This window comes from Gordionus sp. m RMFG-2023, chromosome 4 (assembly GCF_954871325.1).
Source record: "Gordionus sp. m RMFG-2023 chromosome 4, tfGorSpeb1-WG-v2, whole genome shotgun sequence".
Taxonomy (NCBI): Eukaryota; Metazoa; Nematomorpha; class Gordioida; order Chordodea; family Parachordodidae; genus Gordionus; species Gordionus sp. m RMFG-2023.
Window position 1 is genome coordinate 16,755,499 of NC_088778.1, and position 25,232 is coordinate 16,780,730.

General features: G+C 26.7%; 1 protein-coding gene across 5 annotated transcripts in view; it reads right to left on the reverse strand.

The window, feature by feature from the left end:
- LOC135928949 (bifunctional glutamate/proline--tRNA ligase-like) overlaps window positions 1-25,232 on the reverse strand; it is a 94,783-nt gene that overhangs the window by 11,383 nt on the left and 58,168 nt on the right. For 4 of the 5 annotated variants that reach the window (XM_065465407.1, XM_065465406.1, XM_065465405.1 and 1 more), the window contains 10 exons: window positions 13,555-13,659; window positions 7,550-7,687; window positions 7,366-7,509; window positions 7,115-7,203; window positions 6,572-6,833; window positions 6,099-6,251; window positions 5,752-5,853; window positions 918-1,073; window positions 395-634; window positions 55-228 (listed from right to left, as the gene is read on the reverse strand). In XM_065465407.1, the coding sequence (XP_065321479.1) occupies window positions 55-228; window positions 395-634; window positions 918-1,073; window positions 5,752-5,853; window positions 6,099-6,251; window positions 6,572-6,833; window positions 7,115-7,203; window positions 7,366-7,509; window positions 7,550-7,687; window positions 13,555-13,659 (1,563 nt within the window). The remainder of the gene's footprint in view (window positions 1-54; window positions 229-394; window positions 635-917; window positions 1,074-5,751; window positions 5,854-6,098; window positions 6,252-6,571; window positions 6,834-7,114; window positions 7,204-7,365; window positions 7,510-7,549; window positions 7,688-13,554; window positions 13,660-25,232) is intronic. The other variant, XM_065465408.1, reaches the window with a different exon arrangement.

Sequence of the window (25,232 nt, forward strand, 5' to 3'; positions counted from 1 at the left end):
TCCCAATACATATAATTCCCTCAATGATAGCTAAAATTTTATAACCAAATTTACCTTAAGTTCCCAGTGATTAAACTTCCAGCCGGGAGAATAATGGTCTCTTGTATCCGCTTTGCATCTAATATCAACGGATTTAAGCCTTTGACAAATATCTTCGCACATTTTCAATAAATTCTGTTTATCTTGCTCTGGAAGAATCGCTGTCAGACCACAAGGGATGATAACAACCTACAATTATTTTTTAAAAAAATAAATAATTGTTAAGTAAAAATAATTTTCATATGATAACATGATGCAAATGCCAGATAGTTGCACATAATATATATTTATAATAAGATATTAATAAAACTGATAGGTATTTATAAATATACAAAAATTGGAAAGAAGAGTTTACTTGAATAGGAGCGATTCTAGGTGGCAGAACTAAACCTAAATCATCGCCATGTATCATGACCATAACCCCTATGGTACGAGTTGTTAAGCCCCACGAGTTTTGATAAACATATAATTGTTTTTCTATATTCACATCATGGACTTCCGTTTGATTGGCAGTAGATGAGACCCAATCGGGATTTTCATAAGTTATATCAAAAATACGCGAAAAATTTTGGCCCAAGTGATGGGAAGTGGCACCCTATTGTTAAAAATAAGTAGATTGAAAAACGAACTGATAGATGAAATAAAGAGATATATTCGGAGTAGAAATGAAAAGAGTGAATTATAACAAAAGGAGCAAAAAGAATAATTTTAACGAAAAATAGAATTGACGAGAAAGAATTTCTGGTAATGTATCCTATAAATATAAATTTTATTAATATGTTTTTAAAAAAATAATGTAGAAATAGGTAATTTTAGTTTTTAAAAAAAGGAAATAACTTAGCTATAAATGGAGAAATCAAGATTTCAATATTAATAACCTGTATGCCTCTTCCAGTGGAATCGATATAGGCTTCAACGGTGGTGGTATAAACGCCACCAGCAAATTTTTCTTTCTCTGTTTTTCTACCCTTTATAACCGGTATAGCCATTAATTCTTCGTACACTCTTGCATATAAGTCTAATATGGTATATACCTTTTGATAAATAAAAAAAGAATTACATTAATTTAATAAAATTCATTGCAGACTTTAACATATTTATGAAATAGAATATGATCCTTTTATACATTCAGATAATTCATTTTATATTGCAAAAATCACCCATCATAAAGATTCATAATTCTTTTTTGATTCAAAATATCCAATGAACTTTTTGATTTTACTTAATTTCTATAAAAATTTTATTTAATTCCACATTGATTTTAATCATCCTTCTAAATAAAAATTAAAGAAAATAATAATTAGTGGTGTATAATTTAGGATTATAATTTTTTTAAATCAAATATATTAATACCAGGGACGTACTCCCTCCAAATTTTTTGCTCCCCTAACCTGACGCCTAGAAAACTATTTTGGCCTCCTAAAATTTTTCCGGCTTAATTTTTTTTTATTAGTTATTAAATTTAAATTCCCAATTAACAATTGAATCTAAATAAAAATACAACATTTATTGACAAATATTTAATTTTTACAAATTAATAAACAAGAGCATACCTATAAAAATATTAGTTATAAAATATCCATTCACTCATTAGTGGCTTAAGTGATGAATTTGGATAAAAGGGATTTAGCAATTGAAATGCGTTGGTTGCAAAGAAGGTACTGCTAATGAAAGCACAAAAGCTCATTTAAATTCAATATATGGCATGATAAAAATCTCAATATAAATAATGACACTGAAACAACAATTCGGGTAGCAAATTAACCGTAATCGTTATTATCTTAAATAAAGATTTATTTTAATGATACTTCTTAGCATATAAGAGCTACCTTTTCGTAGAGTAGGTTCAACAAAAATCTCGGAAGCTGCAAAAGATGAATATATAAAATATTCTTTAGGAATATTTTTAGCAATGTTTTCATGTACCATATAAAAATATCCTGAATTATAAAATTATAAAATGAATATTCAAAATGCAGAATATATATCACCTCAAAATCAATTCTAATATATGGCAAATATGGTGCTGGAATATATCTCAGAAAAATATAACAAAAGTGTCTTAAGGCTGATGAGACTAAAGACGTGTCAGGTTAAATCTGAGCATAATTATTAGTTATATTTTTTGTGGAGAAATTTAAGAAAATCTAATAGAAATCATTAATTAATGTCTTTCTGTTGAAAACATTATTAATTGTATTTTAAAGCAACTTAATAAATTAAATATTAATTCATCGAATATGATGGTGCAAACGTTATGTCTGGCCGAAACGGAGGAATACAAACCCTGCTTCATAAATATATTAATAAATTAGTGTCTTGGTATAAGTTTTAATTTATCCAATGCACATTGTATAATTTTTTTAGGCGTTTTAACGTAACGTGTAAATATGCAGCCATACTCTTAAAAGACTTTTAGACCAGAGGTGGACTGATCATTAGAAACATCTCATATTAATTATGAAAATTGTTAGGCTATTGGTGAAGTATTATTTTACTCTTCTAATAGAACTTTTAACTCAGAGGTATCCCCTCATGATTCAGTCAAGCCTCTGATATTTTGTCTCAATGCGTTAATATAAACTACATTATATTGCCTATTATAATTTATAAAGTAATAACAATAGATCCACTAAATAAGTATCCACAATAAGTGTTACTAATAGAGTGGATGCTAAAAATTGTATTAATTCCACGATTAATATATTAAAAAATAAAAAAGTTATAATTCTTTTAATTGATAAGAATTATAGCGATAAGAATTATAGCGGAAGAACTTATATCAATATTAAATCTGATCCCTAAAAAATAATCAAGGGTACATAAAACGCCTACAATTCTCTAAGATTTTTTAGGCGATACCAAATTGCAACTTGATTGTGAAAGGACTCTAATTGGAGTTCATTAAAAAAGTATTATAAAATTATTATAGATAGATTTACACAAGATGACTATAATCTTTCATCGTGTTTTAATATATTGTCCCCCCTTAATCCTGATTATTTTATATCAGATAAAATGGGTCTATTTGAATCATTATTAAACTTAAATGTGAAAACGTTACATAGAAATAGCTTAAGGATTATTAGCTGCAGAAGTTAAAATTTTAAAAATATCTTAAAAATTATGTATAAAAAAATATCATTTTGCATTTAAAGAATTGTATAATCGTTACTCAGCAGCCATCATCATTGAGGTATCAACGGCTTCTTGTGAGGCCATTCTTTAATTAAAAAGAGTTCTACTGAGCACTAGAAAATCGATGAAAGATCGACGTAAATAAAATTTAGTATTTTAATGGCCTATGAAAAAATAACAGAAAATTTAGTAATTCCTTTATGTTTATATTTTAAAATAAAAATCGTCGATTATTATTTTGTATTAATATTTACATTTACAAATTTTAAATAAAAATAGCAAAAATTTCTATGAGTGCCTAACTATTTGTTTTATTTCAAAAAAAATATTGGCACAAGTAAGCACTACCCCTCCCCCAGCAAGAATCTCCTGACTACGGCCCTGATTAACAGAATAACCTAAAGACTTATTTTATTATTCTAGTATTCCGAAGAAATTACAATTAGGGTTGGCAAAATTTTTAATTTTTTTAAAATTTAAATAGCGATACACAAATACTAATATTTCAATTAAAGAAGTTACATAAAAATATCCTACATCATAATTTTTTACCTTAGTAAAATATTTCAAGTAAAAAATTAATGCTTCAGTAGATCCGGTAGGAAATTATTGAAAAAATATATATTGATAAGTCATGAGGTAATTTGATATTTTGTCAAATGAAAAGCTTCTTGTCAATCAAAAGTTAGATGATAGGTGTAAACTATTTTTAAAAAAATTAACTAGACGATATCAATGAGTCGGAAAGAAAATCATTTATTTTCTAAAACGTAAACATAAAAGACATTTTGCCCTTAAACTTGTTTGATCATTTGGATCAACATCTTTTAGAAGTTTAAAATATTTTTTGTATGATGAAAATGGAAATTCGATTTTTTCATCTATGATCTCTAAATCCATAATATCTAAAACTATTTTTTATTATATATCCATAAAATGAATATTAATATGACTTACAAGATTTTCCAAAAAATTTTCAATATAAAAAGGAAAACTTGATGTTTAATATTTAAAATGATTAGATAAAAAACCAATAAAAAACTCGGCTAAACATTTAATAATGGATAAATTTAAATTAAATATAATTTCATTTTATTGAATTTTAATTAATAAATATTATTAATATTTAAAAAATAATTTAATTTATTCATTAAATTTAAAGGAGCTGTGAAGCGGCGCTCCTCCACTCCAGCCCTAAAAGGAGCTAGCTCCCGCTCCCCAATTTTAAAAAGGAGGGGCGTTTCAGGTGTTTATGAGAAAATGTAGCGGCGCTCCAGGAGCGCCGCTCCTTAACAACTCTGCAAACAATAATATATTGATCTTTCAATTTTTTCTTGCAGTATTTTGTATTATTTTTAAAGAAAATAAATATATAAAATAGGGATAAATTAATTAATAACCCATAAAATAAACCTATAAAAATAAAAATATGTGATTATTTTGAAATATAATTATGATCTCAATGTGCTATAGCTATTATAGCCTTTTAAAGACATGGAACGGAACTTTGAGTAAATTTATGGAACGTGTATCGGAACCTTCCCGAAAGGTTTCTGAAAGTATGTATAAATTTATTATTTATTTATATTAAAAAATTCGTTTTTTAATACATCTAACAGGTACACAATTAAGTTCTTTTTATTTGGTAATCCTTAAAATGATACACCCTTAAATTTATTTTCTCCGATGAAGATTGGAAAAATGTAAAGCCTCATTAAAGCCGTTAAAGGAATCAAGCTTAATGTTCCAAAAAGAGAGCATTTTAAGAGGTGATTTTATAAATAATGGACCAAATCTAAAATAAGGCTTCAAAAAATCAATTCCCTGTTATCACAAAACTTGATTTCAGCTCTCAACTAAAGTGAATAGATGATAATGAATTATTACTTTGTCCTGCTTTATATCTAGATCCTAGGTTTAAATCTCTTCTCAACAAAGAGGAAAATAGCAATAAATCTATGTTGGCGATATGGGAACATATTAAAAATTTTAAGGATGAAGATTTAAATATATTAAGTAATTCGGATAAATCTTCTGAAGAAGGATAAGGATAAAAAAAAACATAGCAAAACTTATAAAAAGGATGATATTCTATCAACTATAATAAATATATGGATTCTAGATAAATAAATAAAAATTTGTTATAATAATGGGAATTAAAAAAAATAAAAAATTGTATCCTGTATGAATTTCCCAAATCGTATTGGCAACTCTATGTAGCCAGGTAAGGGTTGAACGTTGTTTTTCGAAACTCAAATTTATAACACCACAAAAATATAAATACTTTTTTAGAAAATATAATATCTTCGATGTAATAATTTATTCATTATGATTAAATAAAGATTAATTAAAATAATATATTTAGATATTTTTCTAGGAACGTTCCGAAAGGTGGAACGGAACAATTTTTTGAACAGAATTGGAACAAAACGAGTACGTAAAAATGCCCTTGTTCCGGGCCCCTGCTAAAAAGGCTATATTTGTTATTTAATTTAAGTGTGTTTAAAATATGTTCTTCAAATACATATTTAGTGTTATAAAATAAATAAAACTGCGCTGATAAGAGTTTAGTACTTCATCTTCAGCTTCTTTGTAAGTAGCGAAAGCAGAATGTCCTTCTTGCCATAAAAATTCACGCGTTCTAATAAAAGGTGTCGGGTGTTTGAATTCCCATCTCTACAATTTTTTAAATTAATAATACAATATTAATTTCAATTTATTAAAATGTTTAGAAATGGAGAAAACATACAAGGTAGTCTTAAATATTTTCTATCAATCAACATCAATACAGTTAAACCTTGTCGGAGAATAATAACAAGAGTTTTTAAAAAAAATGGTTCTAGGACCTTGAAATTTAGTTTAACGAAAATTACCTATAGTGAGATTTTACTGTATATATAATAATTTTAATAGAAAATTACCACAATATTGTTCCATTGATTTAGTTTAAGGGGCAAGTCCCGGTAAGATTTAATCCATTTGGCGTAAGCGGGGTACATAACTGTTTCACTAGTTGGTCTAATGGCTATAGGTTCGGCTAGATCGGTATCACCTGATTTCGTAACCCAAGCTACCTTATATATTAGAGCGGAATAATTATTAAATTGTTATCTATATTCTTCATTTTATTATAAATTTTTTGACTAATTATACTTGTTAGTATCATAATTTTTAAAAAAGCATTTTTAAATAATTGTGGAATTATCTTCCAATTTTATGTAAATTATTTCACTAATCCCTCGTTTATATTCTTAAAAATGTCTAAAGCAACAAATAAGCGTCGTCATAAAATGGTACAATGTTATAGATTGTAAAATGTTTTCTTTAAACTAATTATTCAAGAAACCATTATATTAAGCACATTTTTGTGAATGTTTTTTTTCAAATTTAGTACCTCTGGTGAAAAATCGTTGATATGATTCTTTTCCGTCTCTAACGCTTGTCGAGAAACGAATATCGGAAAATAAACGTTGGAAACCCCTAATGCTTTGATAGAGGTATCGAAGAATTTTTGGATTGATTCCCAAATGTTGTAAGACCAAGGTCTCAATATGTAACACCCACTAACGTCGTAGTATTCTATCATCTCTGCCTTAGTAATGACTTGAGTATACCACTCGGAAAAATTTTCAGATTTTCTAACTTCTAAACCCAATCTTTAACCATTATTAACAATAAGGAATAAGGTTCGAGTAGCGTATTATGATTTATGAAATATAGTATTGAATTATAAATAAAATAGTGAAACCACCCTTATGCCGACAAATTAAAAGGGATTACGTGTTAATATTTATAACACTTATGATAGTATATTTTTTTAATCAGGAGTTTGGGCAATAACCGAGTTAAAGTGGGCTCGTGCCCAGGGTCACATTTGAAAGTTTAATTTTTAGGGTATTAAAATTATATTAATAACCAAAAATTATTTGTAATCTACCTGGTAACTTTTTTGATATTTGGATTGTTAATGAGAGTTGGATTCGGTTGAACAGGTGCATTGTCTTTATTCTTTTCTTTTTCCGTAGGCTAATTGTATAAAATAAAATTGCAATAAATAACAAATTATTTATAAGCATAATAAATAGGGCTGCATGGAATTATCGATATCGGATCGGGATGATACTATCAAAAAACTGATCCAATTATGAATAAAAAATAATTTCACAACTAATAATCATAAAAAATAACTATTAATTTGTCTTTTTCCTTGCGATTGCTCTTTGACTTTTCTGATTTTTCTTTAATGTTCGCATCAATCCAGTCTTTTCCACTTAATATTTTATATTGACTTTTGAGCGACAATAATATTTTAATTTCGGAATCCAAGGATGCCTGGTAAAAAAAAATTGAAAAAGAAGAATATTATATCTACTTTATCAAGTTTAGCGGTGATTGTTGATTTTATTTGTCTAATTTTGTCCCCTTGTTGTTTTATTTGAGTGTTCAATGAATTAATCTTTTCTTCATTATCTATTGCAGTCTTAGGATTGGGTTTGGTTGCATTACAATTCTTTTGAAAATATTTTATTTAACAAAAGATATTTTATTTTAAGAGCTCAAAATAGGGTTAGAAATTCTTGATTAGACAGGAAAACAATAATATTATAACTTTGCCTAAAAATTTTAAACTATTTATCATTATGGGATCAAACATTATTTAGAACTTTATTTCATATATTTTCGATATATTTTGTATAATTATAAAATAAAAAATATTTTATATTAGCAGAATCTTTATCGCATGGAAATCCTACTGTTGCACTTTGAATAATTGAATCTACAAAAAAGTCAAACTTAATTGTTTTTATTTTAAATAATGCATTTCAAATATGCAAATTGGTAAACATTTTACTTGCGTAATATTTTCTTTGTTAGGATCTAAGCAAGTAAATCAATAAATTCTCATTAGCCCGATCGATATCGTTTTATACAAATTATTTGTGATAATATGGCCCTAACATCAGCTTCAGAAAGATATGGTTCCAAGAGGTAATAAACAAGCAAAAATGAGTGTAACTACAGGTGGGGGACATTTTAAGGCCCGGTCAATCGAAATTAATTTATGTTTGTGGACCACGTAACGTAATTTGTGAAAAAATTTATATATTGAACGAAGAATATTAATATTTATTTGTCTTTAGCGGAATCTACTATCGTGAGTTTAAGCCGAATATTAAACCAGTTCAAAGAAATTGTGTAAAAGTAATTTTGGCCAATATAGAATAAATATACAAAAAAATGTAAAATTTGACCCCCCCCCCCGGGTGAAATTTTTTGATAATAGCAAATATATAAGATTAAAAACATATGCAAAAAGCCTTGATTATGCAATAATTTAAAACTACAAAATGTAAACATTTATAGGCTATTCATTGAACTGTCTATGCTATCTTTACAATATAAAATAATTATTCATAATCATTATAACGAAGAGGAAGGAAAAATCAAACACGTGCCAATTTTTTATTGTAATATTTAAAAGTTTACAATTATATAAAATAATGAATTTTCTTACCGAAAAATGAATGCTAGAAATATCAATATTAACTTCTGTATTCATGTTTATTCAAATTAAAACGCTATATACATGATAATAAAGCATATGATTTTACTACATAATTTTTAAAAAATAATTTAAATAAATCAGAAATACAATTACTATATAAACGCGTATTTGTTTAAATAATTAAATAAACAAAAATAATTTAAATTAAATTATTAATTAGGTCAAATAAAATGTATAAAATATTTTATTAAAAAACCTTAAACTTAAATAAGATTTTAAAATATTATTCATCAGGTTTGTTAAATAAATTATCCTTTTAAAAGATCGATTTCTGATTTGATCTTTTTTAAAAAATAGGCTTGCGAATCAGGATAGAAACTCCTTTTACCCTTTAGATAAAATATTGATTTTTTAACGAGGCGTTATATTTGTTGAATAGCTCTGATTGCGATTTTATTTTGGCTGGAATAAATTGCAATAAAGTTAATTTAAAAAATTGGGAAAAAGAATTACGTTGGACTTTAAAAATTATGGATTAATAAGAATCGAATTTATTTTGTGTTATTTTAATAAAAAAAAATTAATTCCAAAAATATAAAACCTTAATGAAAAATAAAAAATGAGGCCAAACATTTTTTTATATATTTTTTTACAGCCTTCCAAAAAGTTTTAAAACTTTTAACAAGTTTTGGACGTAACCTTAAATACACAATTTTTAAAATTCGACAATCCAGGCAATTCGTCAAAATTAGGATTGAATCCAGGATCGCGTTCCTTTATTTGTCATCCATCATATAAAAAAAGTCAATATTAGAAAATGAACCCTAAAACTGAGATATCCCTTATGGGTTGACTTAGTTAAAAGGAGTATCAGGAAATGATCTTATAGACCAAAATTTCATTAAGCGCTATATTTGCTACTTGTAATCAAGAACGAAAGGAATCATATATTCCTTATAAGCAGATTTGGCTGGAAGAATGTCTACAACAAATTATATTTAGCAAAAAAAATCGCGGTGGATTGTGTGATTAAACCAAGCATAAATTCGATCTGCTCAATTGGCTCATACTGTATTAGAGACTCCATGCAGTCATGTGAATTTTTCTACACTCAACTCAAGTAGATACTCATAATGCCCAATTATAGGTAGATCAAGATATTAAGTAGATTAGAGCCCTTTAAATTCTTTTTTTGACCCGATTTTAAAAATTTATTTTAAAGCCAGAACCCGGCAACTCAAAATTTTCAATTGAAAAAATATAAATTAAGCAAATTTTTATAAAGTCGAATAAAATAAAAATTGCTTTATCCTAATTTACGAAAATTGTTTTCTATTTTATTTTTTTTAATTTTATTTCTAAGCCCGAGGGGTTTTAACGTAAATGCCATAATAGATGTAAATAGATAATAAAGTATGTTAGTTTATAAAAAACAAATATTTATTTTCCGTTTCAGCAATAGAAGAGAACACGCAAAAATGTAGTCTTGTCAAGGCGAGTGACATAATCAGACTTGCCGGCCCGGCCCTAAGCCCGGAAATGCAGGCCGTATTTTTTACAGGGTTGTGCTTTTGACCAGTCAAATGCGATTCGGTCAATTGACCGATATTTGACCGGTCAAATTCAGATAAATGTTTTTTACGCCAATAGTAACTTTATTTTGAATATATATAATATTTTTTAATTCATTCCATAGTTAATGTTTCGATATCCGTGGCAGAGTCTCTGATTCATCAATATCATTATTTTCTTTAATATTTTTAAACAATCATAAGTTATGATATACTCTTATAAAATTTCCTGTTGTAGAAGTCTTCAATTGATTTCTGTTTTTCGTATGAATATTGCCCCAAACCGATCAACTTCTTTCTGAAGAAGTAGAACTAGGAAATTTTAGTAAAATGTTACCTACTTTACTTAATGGGCAAGGTAGGCAAAGTGCATTCACCAAATTAAGGCCGAAATCGGATTGTTTCTTATGGAAGTTACCACTTTCCACATATTTAGGCTATTAAATATGCCAATTTTACTTCTGAAATTTATTATATCACTTAAAATATTTTGATTATCACCACCTTGTAAAATATCTAATTCTTGTATTATCACATGCTCATCAAATTCAGTACTAGTAAGATGCTCCCCTTGATATTGGGTATCCAATAAATAAGCAGCATTGTGAGCACATGTATTTAGATCATTTTTTCTCTTTTCAAACATAACTTTAATTTTTTTTTTTTCAGATGGAAAAAATATAGAATCATGGAATGATTGGATTATGTGTTTTTCCAAATTCGTCTCGTTTTTTACTTGGGCCAAAGTACATTTAGTCCTTCCACTAGGTAGCTAAAGGTTGGAGTATAGCTAAAAATTTAAAATTTTTCGTCCAAAATATTTTTTCATTTTATATATTATTGGTAATTTTTATGGGGAAAATATCACATACAGCTTCTTTGTAGCTGGTATGTGTTTATTTTTAAAAAATTAACAATTTTTTTAATTATTGAAATATTGCAACTGAAATCGTTCATATTTTAAAATTCTTTTTTAGTAACGATATATTATTATTAACGATATATTCGTATTGTAATAATAGGCTGCTTTCATGTTAACGGCATTATCAGTAACTAAAGAATAAACTTTTACTGGATTCAATTCATGAATTACATTTTTAAATTCCTGAACAATATAATCTGCTGTATGACGATTTTCCTCAGTATTTTAAAATTAGTAGAATACTACAGGCGTCATCACCATAAAATTAATAATACTCTCGTTTCTGATGTTGCTCCAGCCATCTGATACAATTGATAAGTGAGGAACTTTATCTATTATTGCTACTCTCGCCTCCATATCTCCTGACGCTTTGTCTAGAAGATATCCAGCCAGCTGCCTTCGCAAGGTAAAGTGTAAATAGGACGTATTTTTTTAAAGAATTCTTGGATGTAGGGATTTTCAGCGATGTGGGAAGGTAAATTGCTCGCATATACAGCCTTTGCAATCAATTGATCGAGCTTATTTTTTCTTTGGAATTCATTCTATCTATGAAACCGGTTATACAAGATTAAGATTTACATTTAATCACCTTGCTTGTAGATTGATCAGGGATAATGGAATAAATTTTCTTGAGTAACAAGTCAATTTGATAATCATTCGCACTAATTCCATTCCACCCAATTCTTTGTTAGAGCTAAAAGTATTACAAATTACATTTATGTGATTTTTGTAGAGGTTGATATTTTTATATTTGAATAAAATTTTTCCTTAATTATGACCGGGTACAAAGTATAGCTGCTTAATAAATGCTTGACCATTCTATCAACATGGGTAATTTAAAACATCTTGCAAACCTTTCTTGGAAATGTTTCCAAACTTGATGCTTTGGTTTGAGCATATGTATTAAAATTTAACTATAAAAGATTTTGATTATTGTAAAGTTAATTAATCATAATTATTTTACAATTATCGCCAATTATTTAATAATTTGGCTTAATATTATATAAAATATAATATATAACTTTTTACCAGAATTAAATAAATTATTTTGTAAATCTGACCAGAACAAACTAAAAAGAAATTTAATTTATAAATTCAAATGTAGCAAGTGGAAATAAAATAAATGAGAATTAATATAATTTATACTAGGCTAAATATTAAAAAAAATTTAAATTTATTAAAAATGAATCATGACTTAGCTAAATTATTATATTTATTTATTTTAGTAAAAAAATTCTTTTGTTATCGATTACTTCATTCATTATACAAATATATTTTAAAATAAATTGTAAAATAAGAATAAACATGCTTTTAATGCACATTAGTTAATTATATCAAAATATTTATTCGCCAATAATAATTTAGAGTATTTAACCAGCCAATTGACCGAATTTGGCCGGTCAATTGATCGACATGCCAGCCCTGATTTTTTATTTTAAATAAACCTTGGCTGGGTCTATTTTTTTAAAAAATATAGCCATTATTATCTATAAAAATAAAATAAAATACATATAATAATTGTGTATCATAAAACTTCTTTAACACATTCATTCACTTATTATATTATCAATTTCCATTTTTTCATTTTTTAGAAAATATTTTTAGTAAAATATTATTCAATAATCATTATAGGTAATATTAAAATAAACAAAAATACACTCAATATTTAAAAATATAATACAGGAGAGAATTACATATCTTGCCAGGGAGAGAGCGTAAAATGAGTGATACTTATGTAAAAGACTAAATTAAATTACAAATGGAACAGAAAATAAAGGAATTACCATACAAGTGGAATTGAAAGTGCGGAGATTCAAACTCACTTGTTTTACTATAAATGGGAAGATAAAATAATTTCCAAATTTATTGAATATGGATTTCATATTCGTTGAAATCGGTAAAATGCCGAATTCGTATATTTTAATTTTTTTTTAAACTAAGGCCTTAGAAAAAATTTACACACCCTGATAGAAATTCTTTCTTAAAGAAATCCGGAAGAAATTTTTTTTTAAAAAAGATAAGAGCCGGGGCTAAATGTAAACCTAGATAGAGACGGGCCGAAAACATTTTTCAAAAAAAATTAGGGCGGGCCGAAATTATTTCTTCAAATCAGAATGGCCCGTGCAAATATGCAGGTCTCTGGACATAATAAATAAATTATTGGCCCAGACCCTAGCCTCTGAATATTATTTTAGATTTCCTATAAATTTAAAAATGGAAGTGGAGCCGACAAGAAGTATCCAAAATATTATTTAATAAAAAATTAATTTACATCCAACGTATATTTTTTTCTACCCATCTAATTTAAATTTACATAAACTACCAATAGAGATATCTTAATTAAGTTATGAGAAGAAATTTTTAAGTCAATGTTTTACCTCGAGAGATTTTTCAATACTATCGGGCTTCCAATCTTGTTGCGTTACCAATTTAAATTCAGATTTTAATGATAGTAATGTTTTAACATTTTCATCTATTATTTCCTAAAAATAGAATTATCATATTAATAATATTTTCTATATTTTATTGCATAGCAATGGCGAAGAGTAATACACAAAATAAGTTTGCCAATATAGATTTAGACACAATTATCAAAATTGTGTGACGCTATGTAATTTATTAATAAAAAATAAATTATAAAAAAGCAATATAAATTATAAAATTTACAAAGAGTATTAATTTAATAAAACTCGATGATTTAAATTGATATTGTTTTTAGTGTTATTAAAGCCTCGATTTATCCTCTTATTAACTAACGGCTAAATCAAGATTTTAGGCGAACAATTATAACTAAGCTTGGTAATTGGGCAAATGGAGGGCTAAACTTTTCTGATATCTATAAGCCACTTTTAGGTAATATGATTTTTGGCTAAAATATAAATTTAGCCGTTTCTTAATCGACTAAATATAGGTTTTTAGCAACATTACAATTTATCATTGATAAATTATTTTTATAAACGAAATAAATAGAGTTAAATCTTCTTCTTTTCCTTTTAATGACGATTTCCAGGTTTATCCAAACTGCCAATTTTCCCTCTGATTTTTCTTTTACATTTTGACGGTTCTGAGCATCAATATTTGTAAGATTCATTTTTCTTATATCCGCCAATATAACCTTTATAAACGTCATCTTGGGCCTTTCTCTAGGTTTTGATCTTCCTATTTTTATCAAGGTACATCTCTCAGTCATCTTTTGACTTACGTTCCATATGCCCAAACCATTTTATTCCATTTCTTCGCATTACCACTCCAATCATTTCTATACCTATTCTTGCTCGCAATTCCTTGCTAGTTTTTCTCATTCTCAGAGACACTCCACACATCTATCTAATCATCCTCATCTCTGTTCTTTCCAATTTGGCTTCACGGGCCTCTTTCATTGCCCATGTTTCGCCATCATAAACTAAACAACTCTTCACTCAGCTTTCGTAAACCTACCCCATTAATTTAAGAGAGACGTTTTTATTGGTCAGAATAGACGACATCTTTCTGATGTTCTTTCATGCTTGTCTGACCCTTGCAAAAAAGCTGAATCTACACCACAATCTGCGTACAGCCAAATAGTAAAACTTTTTCTAGGGTTAACCCATTGCCAATATCCATATCACCATTTTTAACGTTATCAGTATTATGTACCCCTTTTATGCACGTTCTACAAATAAAAGTCATTCTTGCTAACATCAGACTTCTTTTTTCCCACTAAATCTATAATGCACCTATTTTTGGCATCGTGTGCATTGGATTGAATTCATAGAAAATCTTTTCCCACATACACCACAAGGCCAGTTGCCGGACTCCTCAATCTTCAGATTATCCCCACCAATCATCACCTTTGTCTTTGCTGCATACATATTCAAGTGCATAGCCATCTTCTAATTTTATCCCTCAATTCTTCCTCACTGCTTGCCATTAGTAAAGGTCATCTGCATATAATAGCTCCCAGGGATGCATTCCTCTAGCTACCACATCAATTACTAAGATAAATAATAATGGACTAAGCAAGGATCATTGATTTCAAAACTTTATCTATCTCCATCATCCGTCAGTGCCGCAGTTTGTGTTCCCACAATATATTGCCATCACTGCCATAAGCAACCATTTTTCTACACTTGATTTTCTCAAGGCCCATCTAGTAATCTAGCGCGTCACCCTGTCAAATGCCTTCTCCAAATCAACAAACGCATAATACCGTTTTTTTCGCTACTTCGCCTGTATTTGTCTCACCATAAAAATTTCATCTGTTGTGCCTTTCCCCGATGCAAAACCAAATTGCATTTCATCAATTTTCGTTTGTTCCTTCGCTTCTCTAACACACAAATACTTTTATAGCATGTTATAAGAGTTTATAGCTCTAGGATCACTTTTCCATTTGTATACTGAAATAATTATACTTCTTCGCCAATCTTCGGGAATAGTTCCTTTTGTGACAATTAGATTGACTGAATTAAATCTCTTAGTCATCATAACTTTTAAACATTTCTGATACCATTCTCGTTAAACCAGCTGCCTTCCATATTTTATTTTTTTTCAATGCTCTCTTAATTTCGTCCTTGCCAACTTTACACTCTGAACCTTCTACCACAACTAACATCATTATCCTATTCATTCTCTTCGTTCAAAAGTCCTTCCATGTAGATCTTCCAGGTGTTCTAAATCCTACTACTATCAATCACCATTTTCCTTCTATATTTTTCAAACATTTAACACCTATCATATATTGCCATCAGGATTCCCATTCTTTCTGAGCATTCTATTTCTTTAGCATACTCCTGCCTTTGTTCTTCTTACTATTAATTTCTTGGCATTTCTAGTATTAAAATTTAAAATGATATTGTTTTAAGATTTAAATGAAAAATTTAATCAAAATTTAGATATTTTAAGATAATTTTTGATATATGACGTTGGTCGTCATATAGCAATTTGCTAACAATTAGAACTACCATTTTTGAATCGTTTTATATCTGTCTATTTTAAAATTATGGAAGAAGAAAATAGAATAATATGTTTATCTTCGTCTTCAGATGATTCTTCAACCGAAAATTATAACAATAAATTTAAACTAAGCATACTTAATGGCAAATTTTTTGAAGTACTTCAAGATGATCATAATAAAGTTACTGCAAAATGTAAAGAATGCCACAAACCTATAAATTGTTCTTCGGATTCGTCATCAAATTTTGTCAAGCATTTAAAAGTATAATATATAATTATATAATGAATCACATTTATAATCATATTCATTATCATTTCATATTCCATATCTGTTGCTTTTAAAATAAATTTTCATATTATTGATAAAAATCATTTATGAAATGAATAAGAAAACTAATATTGATAAAAAAAAGGTTGTTAATTTGAACACTAGGCCAAAATATAATCCAAATATTTGGGGCACCAATTTTATATGATAGATAGTACTTAGCAATATTTAATCCACCATGTGTTTTTTTTACATATATGCTTAAAATATATAATTTTTTAAAAAATTATTTTTAAAAAAATTCTTACAAATGTATTTTTTTAATGATTTTACAAATGTATTTTTTTAATAATTTTACAAAAATTATTTATAAAATTTTAATGGGTATTAATTATTATTTATAAATAAGACAAAAATTTCATAAATATTTTAATATAAATATATTTCATCTAATTTTATCATTAAAAGTAGAATTTTTTACAAAAAAATTAGTAAATATCTAATATAAAATATTTTATTATTCGTTTCACTTATAGAGACGTCATCTGGAATCATATAAAAATTATATGACCCATTATAAAATATCATACAAACAGAAAAAACAAAAAGAAATAGTGAAAGCTACATCATTAACTCAAAAAAAATTAGAATTTTCAAATGATAATAAGAAAAAAATATCTCAAGATAAATTTAATAATTTATTAACTTCATTTGTTGTAAAAGGAATGCATCCATTATCCATAGTTGAGCAAAAGGAATTTGTCAAAATGATGGAAGATAAATTCAATTTTTTTTTCTCTTATCCTTATTTGTTCTACTTGTTAATTTATTAGAAATATTATACTGTATTGGAAATCCAATTAAAATTTTTTCTCGAAGATCTTTGCAAAGAAAAATTGATTAAAGCTTCATACATGAAACTGATAATTTAAAACAGTTATTGAAAGCTCAAACATACATCTGCACTACTGCAGATATTTGGTCTATTAAGACTAGAAGCTTTCTTGGAATGACATGTCACTGGGTAATGAAATAATATGCTATTTTATTTATAAATTCAATTAAATAAATATTTAAATAAGCTCTCAAGTGATAGTTTTCAAAGACAATCTCGGGCCCTTGTTGTGAGAAGATTTTCAGAAAGCCACACCTATGATAAAATAGCAGAATTAGTTGATGAAATTCATCGTGACTTTGGTATTGACGAAAAAGTTATAGCAACTGTTACAGATAACGGCTCTAACTTTAAGAAAGATTTCAAGGAGTTTGGATATTCTATGGAAGCTGTAGAGAATGACTTTGACATCAATGATGATGAATGTATAGAATTCGAAATCATTGAAAGTATTATTTAATACTTATTTAAAATTTATTATGATATTGTAAATTTAGTAAAAATTTTTATTCAAATAAAATTATTTATTTGTTTATTTAAGGTCTAAAGAAGCCTCAATAACATTGCCTTAACACATTCGTTGTTTGTGCCATACGATAAGTCTAATTGCCACAACGGATGTCGAGAGAGCTATTAAGGATTCTCCTAACATTTCTAAAATTCATCATCCGCAATAACTAAATGTACTAAGCTATGGAATGCAAATAATAGGCCTAAAACTGCAGAACTTATTAAAGCAATTTTAGGAAAACAATTAGTTACACCTTGTTGCACTAGATGGAATAGTTTGTATGATAGTCTTCATAGTTTATTAAAATTTAAAGGCGAACTTCCTAAATTATGTCAAAAATTAGAATTTCCTAAATTAAGAGATATTGAAATTCAATATTTAGAAGAATATTGCAATATAATGGCCCCATTGGCTATAGCGATTGACAAAATATAGAGTGAAATCAATTGCTATTATGGAAAATCAGCTCCAATTTTAAATGTCGTTAAAAAAAATTACAAATTTAATTCAAACCAAACTACAATTTTGCAAACCATTAGCTATAGAAAATTCTTTAAATAAAAGATTTAAAAATATATGATTTTGATAACAATAAAAGTGCATTTTTGGCAACTATTTCTCATCCCTATTTTAAAAATCGATGGATTGATGGTGAAAAAGAAAAAAAATACCTTCAGGATTTGTTATTACATGAAGTTTTATTTGTTTTTAAAAATAATATTGAAATTAATACTTTAACAAAATCTTCAATTGATGAAGATGATGATTACTTTTGATTTAAAAGTACCACATCCAATTCTAATAACTAAATAGAGGTCCTAAATTATATGAAAGATGACAGGCGGAGTATAAATATGTTAAATAATTATAAATATATAAAAGAAATATTTATTAAATATAACACAATATTATCTTCCTCAACCCCCGTTGAAAGATTATTTAGCTTTGCTAATATGGTTAATAGACCAAAAAAAATTGGAGCTGATTCTCCATAATAGCAATTGATTTCACTCTGTATTTTGTCAATCGCTATAGCCAATGGGGCCATTATATTGCAATATTCTTCTAAATATGAATTTCAATATCTCTTAATTTAGAAAATTCTAATTTTTGACATAATTTAGGAAGTTCGCCTTTAAATTTTAATAAACTATGAAGACTATCATACAAACTATTCCATCTAATGCAACAAGGTGTAAATAATTGTTTTCCTAAAACTGCTTTGATAAGTTCTGCAGTTTTAGGCCTATTATTTGCATTCCATAGCTTAGTACATTTAGCTATTGCGGATGATGAATTTTAGAAATGTTAGGAGAATCCTTAATAGCTCTCTCGACATCCGTTGTGGCAATTAGACTTATCGTATGGCACAAACAACGAATGTGTTGAGGCAATGTTATTGAGGCTTCTTTAGACCTTAAATACACAAATAAATAATTTTATTTGAATAAAAAATTTTACTAAATTTACAATATCATAATAAATTTAAAGAAGTATTAAATAATACTTTCAATGATTTCGAATTCTATACATTCATCATCATTGATGTCAAAGTCATTCTCTACAGCTTCCATAGAATATCCAAACTCCTTGAAATTTTTCTTAAAGTTAGAGCCGTTATCTGTAACAGTTGCTATAACTTTTTCGTCAATACCAAAGTCACGATGAATTTCATCAACTAATTCTGCTATTTTATCATAGAAGTGGCTTCCTGAAAATCTTCTCACAACAAGGGCCCGAGATTGTCTTTGAAAACTATCACTTGAGAGCTTATTTAAATATTTATTTAATTGAATTTATAAATAAAATAGCATATTATTTCATTACCCAGTGACATGTCATTCCAAGAAAGCTTCTAATCTTAATAGACCAAATATCTGCAGTAGTGCAGATGTATGTTTGAGCTTTCAATAACTGTTTTAAATTATCAGTTTCATGTATGAAGCTTTAATCAATTTTTCTTTGCAAAGATCTTCGAGAAAAAATTTTAATTGGATTTCCAATACAGGATAATATTTCTAATAAATTGACAAGTAGAAGAAATAAGGATAAGAGAAAAAAAAATTGAATTTATATTCCATCATTTTGACAAATTCCTTTTGCTCAATTATGGATAATGGATGTATTCCTTTTACAACAAATGAAGTTAATAAATTATTAAATTTATCTTGAGATATTTTTTTCTTATTATCATTTGAAAATTCTAATTTTTTTTGAGTTAATGATGTAGTTTTCACTATTTCTTTTTGTTTTTTCTGTTTGTGTGATATTTTATGATGGGTCATATAATTTTTATATGATTCCAGATGACGTCTCTATAAGTGAAACGAATAATAAAATATTTTATATTAGATATTTACTAATTTTTTTGTAAAAAATTCTACTTTTAATGATAAAATTAGATGAAATATATTTATATTAAAATATTTATGAAATTTTTGTCTTATTTATAAATAATAATTAATACCCATTAAAATTTTATAAATAATTTTTGTAAAATCATTAAAAAAATACATTTGTAAAATCATTAAAAAAATACATTTGTAAGAATTTTTTTAAAAATAATTTTTTAAAAAATTATATATTTTAAGCATATATGTAAAAATTTTAAAAAAACACATGGTGGATTAAATATTGCTAAGTACTATCTATCATATAAAAATGGTGCCCCAAATATTTGGATTATATTTTGGCCTAGTGTTCAAATTAACAACCTTTTTTTTATCAATATTAGTTTTCTTATTCATTTTATAAATGATTTTTATCAATAATATGAAAATTTATTTTAAAATACTTCTAAATTTAGCAACAGATATGGAATATGAAATGATAATGAATATGATTATAAATGTGATTCATTATATAATTATATATTATACTTTTAAATGCTTGACAAAATTTGATGACGAATCCGAAGAACAATTTATAGGTTTGTGGCATTCTTTACATTTTGCAGTAACTTTATTATGATCATCTTGAAGTACTTCAAAAAATTTGCCATTAAGTATGCTTAGTTTAAATTTATTGTTATAATTTTCGGTTGAAGAATCATCTGAAGACGAAGATAAACATATTATTCTATTTTCTTCTTCCATAATTTTTAAATAGACAGATATAAAACGATTCAAATATGGTAGTTCTAATTGTTAGCAAATTGCTATAGGACGACCAACGTCATAATCAAAAATTATCTTAAAATATCTAAATTTTGATTAAATTTTTCATTTAAATCTTAAAACAATATCATTTTAAATTTTAATACTATTTAAATTAACCAATATAATTTTTTTTAAAGTATCTGTATCTTTTTGAATACAAAGTTGGTTAAGATACAAATACTTTTAAATAATATGTATCTTAGATACTGGATACAAGATACTTTCCAAAATTTTAAAAAAGATACAAAAGTATCTTGTATTTCTTAGATACAAATATCCGCGATACTGCCCAACCCTGCTTCTTACTTGTCTTGCCAATCATTCTTGCGTCATTACCTTTCCATCTGGTCTCTTGTATAATGGATATAGTTACTAAAATGTTATCAATGTCTGAAAAACAATGAAAATCAAAGATATCGCAAAATACGTTAAAATGTCTATGTCACCGGTTCATAAATTTAGACGCAACCCATTGCTAGAAATAAATAGAGATCCTCTAAAAGAATACAATATTCAAAAATGAGGAAGTAAGAAAAAAGATCCCTCTATAATTTAAAGAAACATCATTAGCTTATTAATGGAAAATAACATTGATAATAGTAAATTTGTCTTCTGGTAGTCCAAAAATAAAAACAACCATTATTAAATATATCAAAAATGTAGGTTGGTCTATAAAAAGAGCTAGCAAGAAGCCTGATAGAAGAAATACACCCGGGAAATTAATATAAAAACTAATGTATACTTAAATATCCCAAGGGAAAACTTATATTTAATTTTGTTAGATGAAACTGGAATAAACTTGCATGTTGTACCAATCTACGCCTGGGCGCCATAGAATGTCCGTCCAATAATAAAAATCCCATCCTCAAAGGGCAAAAATATAAGCATACTTTGTACATTTGGAATTGGGGAATTCATATTAAAATATACGAAGGAACATAATGGAGTATTATTCCGTGATTCTATGACAGAGCTTATTAGTATCTTACTAATGGATACAATCATTGTAATGGATAATGCATCCATCCATAGAAGCCATCTTATCGAGACTTATGAAACCATATTCACCTCAGCTAAATCCCAAAAAATTTTCTGGGGGTCTTGAAAATAAATATCGCTCAGTCAATCCCCGCTCTAATTAAAGAGAAGAAACTGTTGAGAATATTCAACTCTTATATGGATTTATTCCTGATGATTTTACTAACTTATACAATCCCATGCAGCTATTTGGAGCTGAATTATCGCAGAAAGATTAATTAGGTAATCCTCATAATTTATTTGTATTAGTAATTTAAATGTAAACTCTTTTATGTTCTAAAAAGGTACCATTATCGAGTTCGAGGAACAAATGGAAATTTTATAAATTTTAATAATATTTTTATTTATCATTTTATCAATATTATTATAAAAGTTTATAGATTACCATATTTTTACGAAATAAATGGATACAAAATAGATTACATTTAAGAAATTCCAAAAGTTGTTCAAATATTAAAAATATTTTTTACAAAAAAAGATTTAGGATTTTAAATGAAATTTAATCAAAAATTTTATTTGAGCATTCTCAAAGAGGAACAAAAAAAAATTTCATTTTTCATCACAAATTATATATTTACAAACTAGAGTTGTTAACACTACTTAAAAATTTAGATATAATATCATATCATAATTAATAATATTTTTATTATTTATTTTTGAAATTGAAATTTATATTTTCAATTTGTAATTTGTATTACAAATAAATCATCTGGTGCAAATTATTTAAAATGAATCGATGAAATTGAGTCAGACAATGATAATATTAATGGAGTAGAAAGTACCCTGGAAGAAAATGTTCTTGTTAAAAAAAGTGGCAAATTTATCTATTTAAAATGAAAAAATATATTCTCAAATAAATCTAGTAGCTAAAAACACCTTTAATTTAAAATTAAAATAGTATTTTTATTTTGTAAGAATGTTCATGCCAACAGTCTTAAAGAGATAGAAGAACAGCTTAATAATTTTGTTCTAGATGAGATTACATCCAAAAAGACCAATTCAAACTAAAACTAATAATATTGCACATGCCAATATTTCTCAGAAACTGGCTGATAAAGTCATTGTCAATTCATAATTGTTATAGTTCAGCCTTATCATTGGCTGATAATCCATTATTTTTATATATAAATACTTGACTAATAAATTTATAATTTTTTTATATGTATATAAAATAAAATACTGCCTTTAATGTTGAGACTATTTAGTAAGGCGACGTGAAACTTATACTTTCTGATCGTCGCTATAGACTTGAAGATGATAGTATAGAAAAATGCAACAAAATAAATAAAAAATGATAAACCTATTTACATTTTTTGATTGAATACTATATTCTCAAATAATAAAATATTTTGCAGGTATCTGAATATTTTAAAATTATATCCCAACCATTATTTGAATTTTATATAGGAAAGGTAGACTTGTGAAAATAATGAAAACTAAGAGATGGCGGATTAACTTTCTTTAGCACTCCTCCTCATCTATATATATATATTTAGTATTTTTATAGTTCTTCTTTTAGGTAATTATTTTATTTAGTCATTAAATGTTAATAACTATTAAAATATTTAAAAAATATCAAAAGTACATGTCCAAGATCTTAAATTAGAAAAAAAAAATCAATACGTGTTTAAAAAATAGATGAAATTAAACAAATCGGCCAGAAAGTTCGTACCAAATTCTTAACTAGGATGGGGCATAGCGATACTAATTTATTAAATCTGGGCATGCTGCCACACATTTTAAAAACGTTTCCTGACCGGTCTGTTGTTTTGTAGATACCGCTATCTTTTATCGGATCGGGCCGATATTCCACCCATTTTAAATTATCGGTTATCGACCAATATTATAAATTTTCCGATCAGCCCGATATAAAATGGCGTTTTTAATAAAAACAATGTTAAAAATTTTTAAAAAGGTTATATCTAAAGTCATTTATTTTTATAAATATGTTTATTTTTTAATAATAATTAATAAATAAACATCCTGTCATAATGTTATTCTTTTGGCGCATTCTGTTTATAAAAGTGAGCGATTCTCTTCAGAATATGTTTTTAGTGAAGCTGGTGATATTGACAGTTACCATCGCCGCAGGCTGACCTCTGATATATTGGAAATTTCGGTATTTTTAAAAAGAAATCTTCGATATATTAATGTTAAATATTTATTTCAAATTTCTAATATATTTGTTTATTACTAATTATGTATATGGATTAATGTTATTACTTATTATATAAAAGTGATTTAACAATAACTTTTAGAATTGCAATAAATGTAAAAAACAACAAATATCTTAATTAATAATAACTAATTTGAAATATTCGTCCTCTAGTCGACTCAAGGTCATAGAAATATTCGTCCTCTAGTCGACTCAAGTTTATAATACTTATTCACGACTCAAGTAAAAGTCAAGTAAAAAATGTAAAAACAGAACAAATATCTTAATTAATAATAACTAATACGTTATATTCGTCCTCTAGTCGACTCAAGTTCATAGAACTAACACAAGTTCATAGAACTATTCGTCCTCTAGTCGACTCAAGTCCATAAAACAATTCGTCCTCTAGTCGACTCCAATTAACGACTCAAGTTCATAGAACTATTATATAATTCTTATTCACGTATCAAGTTGGAAGTCTAAAGTAAAAAAAATGTAAAAACAGAACAAATATCTTATTAATAATAAATCTGAAGTATTCTTCCTCCAGGCGACTCAAATATATAAAAATTATTCACGACTCAAGTTAAAAATCTAAAGTAAAAAAAAATGTAAAAACAGAACAAATATCTTAATTAATACTAGTTAAAATATTCGTCCTCTAGTCGACTCAAGTTCATAGAACTATTCGTCCTCTAGTCGACTCCAATAAACGACTTCATAGAACTATTCGTCCTCTAGTCGACTCAATTGTATAATTATTATTCACGACTCAAGTTGGAAGTCTAAAGTAAAAAAAATGTAAAAAACAGACAAATATCTTATTTAATAATAATTAATTTGAAATATTCGTCCTCTAGTCGACAAGTTAAAAGTCTAAAGTAAAAAAAATGTAAAAACAGAACAAATATCTTAATTAATAATAACTAGTTTGAAATATTTGTTCTTTAGTCGACTCAAGTTCATAGAACTATTCGTCCTCTAGTCGACTCAATTATATAATTTTTATTCACAACTCAAGTTAGAAGTCTAAAGTAAAAAACAGAACAAATATCTTAATTAATACTAATAAATCTGAAATATTCGTCCTCTATAAGTT